Genomic DNA, 11,658 nt, shown 5'->3' with positions numbered 1-11,658 from the left:
TGTCCTCTGTCCCTTTTGTACTTTCCCTCTGTTTAGGCAGCTGAATGCAGATTTCAATGGGGCATATGCTCCAAAAAAATGAAGTATTGTAGGTAGGATTTTCTCTTGAAAACACTGAACAATGATGATAGCCCATTAAAAGCCCACTGCCTCATGTCAATAAGATTAATGGCAAGGATATCTTTTCATTAGAAAATTTTTTAAAAAAGAGAAAATTTAATGTCAAAAAATTGAAAAAATTTTTAAAAAAGAAAAATTTTAAAAAATTAAAATTTAAAAAAAGGGAAAAATTTAATGTCAACGCTGGGTCAACTTTTGAACATCTTTCTCAAATTAGTTTTATATACAAGATAATACATATGATGTAATATGTAATGATACCTCTTCACAAAAGTTACCTTCTAATATATAGTTACTTGAGGTCCGCAGCTAACAATTGCATCATATTTCCCTCTCTCTCTCTGATTAAGAAAGAAGTCACTAAATGTACAAGTAGTATTTGTATTACTCAGGGCTGTCCAGAATACAGAATCAATTCATATATATCAATCCATAAGTGAAATATATATATGTATATGAGGACATTTATTATAAGATATTGACTTATGAATATGGAGCCTGAGAAGTCCCATGATCTGCTGTCTGCAAGGTTTGAGACCCAGGAAAAATGACATTGTAGTTCTAAAAGGTGAGAACAGGAGAGCCCATGAGAGGTACAAATTCCATCCCTCAAGTCTGAAGGACTGAAGATCAAGAGCATGGAGGGCAGGAGAGTATCAATGTAACAGATGAACCAAACAAGTTGAGTGAATTCAACCTTCCTCTACCTTTTTGTTTCATTCAGGCTCTCGGTGGATTAGATGATGCCCACTTGCATCAGGGAGGGCCTAATTACTTTACTCAGTCCACTGATGTAATACCAATCTCTTCTGGGCACACCCTCACATGTACAACCAGAAATAATATTTAACCAGTTATCTGGATATCTTGTGGACTAGCCAAATTGGCATATGCAACAAACCATCATAAGTCTACCCGCCGTCAACTTGGCGTCCATACACAATTCCTTAAACCATATGTAAGCTCCAAGAACAGACAAGAACAAGATCATAATTCTACCTAACATGACTCAACTATGCTGTGTAAGCTGAAAATGCACTAACCTTTTCCCCAGAAAGCGAGTTAAAATCCTTGAGTGATGTTCATTATTTTCCTTGTTATCTAGTAACTTAAACACCATAATGTCAAATTAACAATAGTCACCAGGATATAAATTTATTACACTTTATTTTACATGATAAGAGAATACAAGAAGATAAAGACGTCTGTTATGAATACATGTATGCATATACAAATATGTGGGTATATATACACACATGCACACACACAAATAAATTATCCTTATGAAACTGAGGATTAAATATTTATGGTAATCACACTCCTCACTTCTGAAACTAGTCATGTGGTCATATAGCTGGTATTCACAATGGCCTCTTCCACTACCTATTCCACAATCCCTTATCCTATAGCAAACAACTCACTGGTCAGATTTCTCGATCTTCATTCTTTAAGCCTGAATTGGTTTGTTGGAGTTTTCCATTGACTAAAGAACAACCTAAGTGATATGACTTTTAGATATACTGCCCTCATCTCCATTGTGGAGTAGCCCAGTCTCTCCTTGGTATCTCACCAGCCAACAGAGTAACTTCCCTCTTTTCATAAAGATACAGAGGAAGGCGGAACGCAAAGTGACCCAGTGCCAGTCTTCTTGCTCAACAGAATCATTGCTGTGTGTGTTGGTGGAAGCATCCCTCCCTCTGGTTCTAAGACCTTTAGACCAACAGAGCACAAAGGCACAGGAAGACTTGCAAAAATTATGCTAGTGTATCATTAATGAGTGGTAATAGCCAGTAGTACTACTCCGATTTTCACTACTTGATTCCTGGGCTGATCCTAAGTATGGGAGAAACTGTAGTGTGTATTGGACACTGATTTAGAAAATATACAGGATTCTGGAGAACACAGCTGAGCTATGCATGGTAATGCCATCTTAGATGGTGCAGTAATGGAGTTTCAAAAGATGATTCCATCATTCTAGCAAATTACCTGTAACAGGATGGTGGGGAAAATGGTAAGACAAGGCAATTTATTATCATGGGGCCATGGTCACACTTTATTTACTATAAAGCTAATTGCCCAGTTAGAAGCAATGGGCATGGAATGCCATGACAGTGGATAAGGAATTCTGTGAATCCACTGATAAAGTTTTGGCAGGACCATTGCACACGGTACTGAAAATCTATATCCAGAATAGGTGTCTATTCTTATAAGAACACACACACACACACACACACACAAAAGAACAAAACACTTCTGCATCCATTACTTTGGAATCTGGCCAATGTCATCAATCTGCCGTGAGGTAGATGGCTGATCACTCTGATGAATGGTGCCATATCAGGGACACATATTGTATTGATATTTGCTGCTAGCTGACTGAGCATTCAACAATGGCTGCATCCAGGTTGGCCATGGTGAGTAGAGGTCCATGTTGTGCAGCCCTTGCATAACCACCATTCTTGCCACCATCGCCCCTTTTCCCATGAGCCCATTGGGTGATTCCTGCCCACTCAATTATTAAATCCTCCATTGCTGAGGTCTTCCTTTGCTGTGCATTCACATGGGACATAAATATCTTCATGATTATTACTTCTTCCACAAATTCCCTTGTCATCACTTTCTAGTCACAAATATTGAAATTCCCTGATCATCTAGGCAAACTGTGTCCTAAAGCACTGAATCATTATAGAACCACACACATGGCTATTACTCCTTCTGGGCAAGTGAACAACCAGGTACACTACTCAAAATTCTGCCCACTGGGAGGATTTCCCTTCACTATTGTCCTTCAGGGATGTCCCAGAGCATTGCAGTAGTGCTGCAATCATTCACTTTCAAAAGGTGTCTGCATATCTTGAAGAATTATCTGTAGATCAGGCCAAGGTCATCTCCCCTTATATCTACTGATTACAGAGAACCCTTCACGAGGCCATAAGTACAGCTTGTACAATAGAGAAGCCAGTCTAACAGGCCTGGGGAATATCAGCATTTGCACCACTTCTTCATGTACCCTACTGATACCATCAGGGCCTGCTCAGGTTACATCACATATATACCACATCCATCTGATGATGCCGTGGTCATGTACTCCCAACTTTACATCTTGGTGGGTCATCCCAGTTCATGAAAAGCAGCTCTGGTTCCATGGGAAATTGGTGGCCCCTGGTGAAGCATTCCATCTGTACTAAAGCCTAGTAGCAGGCCAACAGTGTTTCTCAAATGGAAAGCAGTCCACAGTGCTGGCAGAGCTTAACCCCAACTTTAAGGGTGTGTGCTGTGGTATGCCTGTGTGCTACTGCCAACTCGACCACCATTGTTTTGAATGGATCAGGTGACCCAAGTGCCAGAGCAGCTTGCATAGCAGCTCACTCTATTTGCAAATCCTTCTTTTCTGAATCACACTCAAAACAAGCAGCTTTTCTGGACATCTGGTAAATGGGTTGGAATAATACCCTCAAATAAAGATGACATTGCCTCCAAAATCCACTTCTTTTTTTGACCACAGGAGGGCAAGATGCAACAATTATCCTTTACAAGATATATCTCCACATGACCCACCAACTGGACCTCCAGAAATATCACTGCAATAAATGGGCTCTGAATTTTGTTGGATTTATTTCTGAACTTCTAGTATGCAAATGTCTGTAAGTAAGTCTATAATAATTGTTAATTCTTGCTCATTAGGTCCAATCAGCCTAAGACACCAGTGTGGTGTCTTATGAGAGGAAAACAAGATCAAGATCCTTGAGAAAATATATGCAAATCATATACCTGGTAAGAGCTTTGTATCCAGAATACATGAAGAATTCTTAAAACTGAGTAATAGGAAATATATAACTGAATTTTAAAAAGTGAAATACTTGAACAGGTACTTTAGGAAACTAGAAAGATAGATAGATAATAGATGACAGATAGATAGACATATTTTATTTAAATTCAATTAGCCAATATATAGTACATCATTATTCTCAGATAGTGTTCAACAATTAATCAGTTGCAGGATGCCTGGGTGGCTCAGCAGTTGAGCACCTGCCTTTGGCCCAGGGCATGATCCTAGAGTCCCCGGATCGAGTCCCACATCGGGCTGCCTGCATGGAGCCTGTTTCTCCCTCTGCCTATGTCTCTGCCTCTTTCTCTCTGTGTCTTTCATGAATAAATAAATAAAATCCTTAAAATATATATTTATCAGTTGCATATAACACCAAGCATTCATCACATCACCCAATCTCCCTCATTCCCCCATCTCCCCTCTAGCAACTCTCACTTTGTTTTCTATAGTTAAGAATATCCTATGGCTTTTTATCCCTCTCTAATGACTTCACACTCAGCTTTCCCTAAAAAAAAAAAAAAAATTAAATTTCAAGTTGGCTTTTATAAAAAAGTGCTTTATAAAAAACATTTATAATTACTTTTGACATAAAATTTATCATAATAATGATTTAACTTGTTAAAAGAAATGCTTATTTTTTAATAATCTTAACTATCTAGTAGATATAATGCTAATTTATTCCATCAGTATATATAAATTTAGGACAAACATCCAAATAGAGTAAAAATGTATGCATGCATTATATGTAATGCTGATAACTCTGAAGATATAGCTGTTTTTATTAAATAAACAATATTAAACTTGTCTCTTTTTATGAAAAGGAAACAATATATAGAGATGTCAAATAGGGAACAAAAATATTTTCAATATAATTGATCAATGGGAAAATGCAATAAAGACCATAGTGAGATACCATGACCCACACTAAGAATGAAATGACTACTCATATTGGAAGCAAAAATGCAGATCTTTGTACTCACAGGCAACAAAATGAGTTGAGAAAAGTAAAGGGAAAATTTAAGTCAAATTTGGGTTATGTTGAAGCTACCCTGGCACATCTCATTTCTTACCCATCCTTCTGCCCAGTTTTCACAGTGATTTCTCTTTTATCTATGTCGTTTATTGCTCCTCTTTTTGGTTTTCATGAACAAATTCTAAGGACACAAGATAAATGATTAATGACTACCAAAGTATAGGCACTTTGCTTTCCCCCCAGTTGCCAATCAAGTCCCATTTGGAGGTTAAATATTTTTCCTACTCTTCAGATATCATTAAAATGTTACTATTTCTACATGGTAATATTTTGACATAAATAATCTCATTATTTTCTGAATGAACATTTGTTATCACTTCTCTGTTAATGCCGAAGGGCAAATATGAACACCTTACCACCATGTTCAAAATATCTCACTAATTAATTGTCCTTAAAACTGGAGTGAAGAATGAAGTACCTGACTTAGACTACGGACCCCATGTGATCCCATCTATGTTGGTCTTTCTTGTCCCATTTGGATCCTTTTGCTTCTCTCTTTGCATGGCAGCTACATTTATCTTTTGTTTGTTTGTTTGTTTCTTCAGTTTTCTAGCTCTGAGATCATCTAGACCTTCCAGCAATGGAAAGCCCTGGGATGGCAAATGTCCACAGGCATCAGCTTGTTAGACACAAATTCTATCATCCTCACTGTTGACCTACTGAGGTGGAATCTGCATTTTTAAGAGGAAAAGAAACCAGAAGATTTACCTCTATTACAGTTTGAGAAGCACTATATATACCACCTCCCACTGTGGTCTTTGTTTTGTTTTCCTTTTGCTTCTCCTCTGACCTCTGCCTAGCAAAGTTTCTCCTGTGTTTTCAGATTAAAGCAGGAAGTTCAGTGTAGGTCTGGAATGTGACCTGCAGTTCGCAAGAGGGTTGACAACTATATTTAAATTTGGCTCCTGAAAGTAATCCAGGACTTTGGCCTTAATAAAATCGTGTGTGGTTGATTAACTCAGAAGATCATACTTATCAAGGGACTCAGAATACCAACATTTTTAGATAAATTGAAGTTTGCACAAAACTATCAGAAGTGTCATCTGTTCTGGAAAATAGCATGAAGCACAATTTCTACTGTTAACATTAGAACTGTATGCAATGGCTTGATGTTTATGATTTCAGAGTCTGTAATACCTATAGGACACCTGGACTTCTCTTACAGATTCAAATTTACAATTCCCAGAAGAACAGCTTAGTTTTGTCCTAAAGGGAATCCTTGGGTGCTATTAGGGGACGTTTAGCTCTTCACCTCTTTTTCTTCTGGCAAAAATCACACCATTGTACAATTGGTTGACTCCTGTGTTTGAAGCAAATTTATATAAACACCATTTTCCTGAATTTGTAAATGAAGCCTCCAAAATGAATCCGTGCTGTTACTTCTGCTTTGTCATTCCAATGCTACTATATTTTTTCTACTTTAGTATGTGTAATTGTTGAAAGGATCTCCATAATTTCTTACAGGATACAGGTAAGAGAGTTTCTATAGCATTCATTTTCACCAAAAATTCAAATTACTGTATAATTTATAATTTTAGATCAATTTACTAGATGCCAAAAATGGCATGCAAAAAATGTAAAACCCTTAATTAATTTTCTGTATATCTTAGTTTTGTGAATAAATCTGGATAAGCAAAATACTTATAAAACTGAAAATTTTCATCTTAACATAATTTATTATCTTTCTAACATAACTATAATGACTTTATAAATTTTTGTGAATTAGAATGTTAAACAATTTAAATTGAATTCTAATATCAGGTCATGTTTCCTACACAATAAATCTTTCTGGATATCCTGATTAGATGATCTATTTTTTTTTAATTAATCACATTTTGTGATTTAAGTTTTAAGGTGAGTCATACACATATTATTAACTCCTCCAACCTTTCTCCCACTTCTTGCAACAATTTGAGTATTTTTAAAGTATATTAATAGGGAGTTTATAGAAAATGCCCCTCCACTGCTCTTTTCACTTTATGTCTTAATAGGTACATCAAACAAGTTAAAATAAGAATTTTCAATTATTTAATGATTTTGGACTGCATTTTGGAGAATCTATTCTAAATAAAAATACATTTAACAATTGGAATTTTAGTATTTCTAGAGAAATGAACAAGTGACTGACTACTCAAATTTGGATCAAGTCCTGTCACACTAGATACGATGGGGATGGGAAACTATGTTTCTGGCTTTTTTGACGTGTAGAGTGGTAGCCTTTGCCTGATACTAAGACCTGTGTGATGCTAAAAAGATCAGTCTTTAGCTATCCAAAAAAAAAAAAAAATGTATCTAGTTTATGTAAGCTCTTTAATGTCCTTTCTCAAGTTTCTTTCCATCTCCTTCTTCTTTTTACCTTCTCCACTTTCTAGTGGATGGGTCATTCCTAAGTATGCCTTCAGCTACCCAAATGACTCTCAAGTCATTTTTTCTACTAAGCTTTAGTAGGCTCATACCACTAAGTTCTCTTACCTGGATGGTCAGAAGGCTCTTTCTACCCATTCGCCATGTATCTCTTCTCTCCTGCACATCTAGTATGTCATCAAGTCCTAGTAACTACATTCTGATTTATTTTTATCTCTTTGTCCTCCTCATCCCTTCCAATATTACATTACATATAAACTAAGAATTTTACATACATTTGAATCAACTAGAAGGGATTTTTTAAATGCAGATTATTAGACTTCATTCTTTACCCACCGAGTCAATGTCTACGGTAATACCTCACAATCTATATTTTGTATAAGAAGTTCCCCAGACAACTCTTATGTGTAATCTGGTTTGAGAATCACTGGACAATAATAAGAGTTTCCTAATTAGTGCTCTTGACCTTAGTTTCCCCTCCATGTAGCATATTCTCTGCACTAAAAAATATTTAATTTAAAAATTATTTTGGGGTGCCTGGTTGGCTCAGTTGTTTAAGTGTCTGACTCTTGATTTCAGCTCAGGTTATAATCTCAGTGTTGTGAGATTGAACTCCATGTCCAACTCCTCACTTAATGCAGAGTCTGCATGAGATTCTCTCCCTCTCCTTCTGCACTCATGTGCTCTGTCTGTCTCTCTAAAATAAATAAGTAAAATATTTTTTAAAAATTATTTTATGATGCTACTCCTTGTCTTAAAAGTTTTTGCTGCATACCTATTGCCTGAGGAATAAAGTTCAAGGTCTTTCACATTGGAGTTTAATTCATTTTATCACAATTAAAACTTTTTTCCCCTTCTTTTCCCCTCAACCATGTTGGAAACAGAATTCCTGAGCACACCCAGGTCTCCCCATAAATTTCCTAACACACTCAGGTAGCCCCATAAATTTAGTAATTTAATAATCATGTTAAAAATGTCTTTCCTTTTTTTCTAAATCTGTAAATTCCTGTACATTTTAGGAACTGAAATAATTTCATTTTCTATTAACCTCAATTCCCTAAATTCATTTTCATATATTATAACAGCAGTAAATAAAATTAAGAGCATTCTGATTAGCCTATGGCTTTATTTCAAATACTATCTCTTTTCTTCATATACGATCTTAATGAATGTTCTTTTTATAATTACTGCATTCCATTTCAGGGGTCATCCAGTAACAAGATGGATACTAAAAATGCAACACTGCTGACAAAGTTTGTTCTCTCAGGATTCACATATCAACCACAGTGGCAAATACCCCTGTTCCTGGTGTTCTTGGTGATATACCTCATCACCATTGTGGGAAACCTTGGACTAACTGCTCTCATCTGCAATGATCCTCAGCTTCACATCCCCATGTACTTACTCCTTGGGAATTTAGCCTTTGTAGATGCTTGGATATCATCCACAGTGACTCCCAAGATGCTGGTCAACTTCCTAGGCAAGAGTAACATTATATCTCTTTCTGAATGCATGACACAACTGTTTTCCTTTGTATTTAGTGCAACCACAGAATGTTTTCTCTTGGCAACAATGGCATATGATCGCTATGTAGCCATATGCAAACCTTTACTTTATCCAATGATTATGACCTATAGACTTTGCACCTGGCTGTTAGTCTCATCATTTGTATGTGGCTTTATTCATTCTATAGTTCATATAGGCTTTTTATTCAGATTAACCTTTTGTAATTCTAAAATAATACATCACTTTTACTGTGACATCATGCCATTATTCAAGATTTCCTGTACTGACACTTCAATTAATGTTCTGATAGTTTTTATTTTCTCTGGGTCAATACAAGTATTTACCATTCTGATTGTTCTGGTCTCTTATACACTTGTTCTCTTTACAATCTTAAAAAAGAAGTCTCTACAAGGCATAAAGAAAGCCTTTTCCACCTGTGGAGCCCATCTCTTATCTGTCTCCTTATACTATGGCTCTCTTCTCTTCATGTATGTGCGCCCTGGATCTGCAAAATCGGATGATCAAGATATGATGGACTCTCTATTTTACACTATCATAATTCCTTTGTTAAATCCAATTATCTACAGTTTGAGAAATAAGAAAGTTATAGATTCATTGAGAAAAATGTTAAAGAGAAATGTTTAGATCTCATACTTTTATCTGTTCTCTTTTTTATTAAAACCATCACAAAAATTAAGTAGATTATATATCTGCTCTGTTTGTGGTAAGTGTGCAAAGATTTTGCAATTGTAATTGCCCCAGTGTTTAATGATTTATTAAACATGTTCATATTCTACTAGAATAACTGAGGCATAAAACAAAAACATTTTACGTACTTACATATTCTTTATTGTAGTTTTATGAAATCATTAAGTAGTATAGAGTGAAGTTCCTCTGAATAGGAATTATTACGATACTTATACAGCCATATAGCCTGGAGGCTCATACACATTTAACTCCATAATGGAGGCAGATTTATGTTTGAATGAACAGAGACAAATCCCAGGGATCCTGCTAGCCATTAAAAGATCTCTTTAGCCAATAAAGATCTACTTTATTTGGAGCATGGTGAATTTCACTTCATGTGGGGATTCAACTCTCTTAACATTGAGGGAAATAAAAAGAAATGGGAGAGCAATGAGGAAAATATGAAAAGGAAGTTAAGACAGTGAAGGTCAAGCCAGATTTTAAGAGATGGTCTTAGCCCAGTGTGTGTGTATGAGAAATGAGACAGGCTGGGGTTCGGGGGCGGGGGAGGTTGCCTCTCATTGTCTATGGTGCCTTCTACATACCCTTTCTAGCTGTGTTTGTATGTTGTAGAGTAATCTGAAAAGCTTCACTAAATCAGAAAGCTAAGAGACAAGACTGCAGAATTTAAGTGGGAGGGTCATGGAAAAGAAAAGAGAAGTAACAGAATAGGAAGGAAATGGTCCATCCTCCTAGAATTTTCTTTTAAAGGATAAAGCTAGTAAGATACATCAGCAATGTGTAATTTTTTAAATGTGTTGTTGACACACAGCTTCAAATGTATTTTTCCAAAATTAAAATAATGTTAAGATAATATGATGTCAGAGTGCCTGGTGGGTGGCTGGGAAAGACATGCAAATTTTGGATGTTTTCTGTCCTAAGAGTTTTTAAATGTTAGACTTTTTCTACCCCATACTCCAAGTAAAATGAGTGACCCATCTTCAAGTCCACTCCTTCCCTTCCTTTCTCAAAATTCAAATTCCAAACACTTTCTTAGTGATACTACTGAAGTCCTGGCCCTGCTTCTGCATTTTGCAAAACCCCAGTTACTTATCTTTTATATCCTGATACTATTCCTTCTATATTATAGCCACCAGGTTATTCTTCATAAACAACTCTGACTAAATCATATCCCTTTTCAATAACTTTTTTAAAAAAGATTTTGTTTATTAGAGAGAGAGAGAGAGCACTAGCAGGGGGAGGAGCAGAGGGAAGAGCAGACTCCTCACTGAGAGGGGAGCCCAACGTGGGGCTCCATCCTGGGATCATGACCTGAGACAAAAGCAAACCCTTAAACAACTGAGCCACCCAGGCGGTGCCCTTTTTAAATAACTTTTAATGGGTTGTCACTGCCACCAGATTGTGTGCAAATTTAGTATATATCTTGATCCACATACATATACATTAAAGCCCTCAGGAAGAAAAAAGTAGAAAAGTAGGTGGATCACAGCTAAGCTGTTTTTATGTTTTTCCCCAAGAAAATCTGTAATATTGTATATGTTTATAGTCTTTAAATGTTTTGTTGCTGTATAATATTCTCACTGTATGACAGCCTTCTTTAATTGTCTTGATTTTTATTTGTTCATTCATTATTACAACCTAAGACTGTATTGATAATGCAACAATCAGTATCTACTGCCATCATAATAGTCTGATTCCCTAAGTGACATCTTCCTTGAATGAGAAGGCTCACAGTAAGCTGCGTATCAAATGTGATATGTTACCTGTCAAGTCTTACATTCGGTTTTTAGGAGTCTAGATCAGAAAATTGGGGGCCTCTCGAAAGCTCAGACTTTCCCTGCCACCTCTTCTGTGCATGTCTGGTCTATAGATTCTCCTGTACAATACCAACTACTTTATGCCTTCCAGAATTTCACCAAAATCTCTAATCCATTGATGTGATCCCATTCTGTTTTAGATATTTCTATCTTTGTACTTCATTTTTGTTGCTTCCATGGCACATGGGAAAAAAGAAAATATACATTGGTGCAAAAAACAGTTTGCACAAGATATTCTGCTGATTCCTTTATAAACTAGAAAATTACATATGTATTATTTG

General features: G+C 36.1%; 1 protein-coding gene across 1 annotated transcript; it reads left to right on the top strand.

The window, feature by feature from the left end:
* Nucleotides 1-8,549: 8,549 nt before the first annotated feature.
* LOC144305286 (olfactory receptor 5H2-like) lies at nt 8,550-9,497 on the top strand. The gene has a single exon (XM_077884013.1). It carries the CDS (start codon nt 8,568-8,570, stop codon nt 9,495-9,497), a length of 930 nt encoding a protein of 309 aa, XP_077740139.1. The 5' UTR covers nt 8,550-8,567.
* The last annotated feature ends 2,161 nt before the right edge of the window (nt 9,498-11,658 follow it).

Source organism: Canis aureus, chromosome 35, assembly GCF_053574225.1.
Source record: "Canis aureus isolate CA01 chromosome 35, VMU_Caureus_v.1.0, whole genome shotgun sequence".
Lineage (NCBI taxonomy): Eukaryota > Metazoa > Chordata > Mammalia > Carnivora > Canidae > Canis > Canis aureus.
Note: the sequence above shows the minus strand (reverse complement) of the source record. Positions and strands in the feature narration are given on the sequence as shown.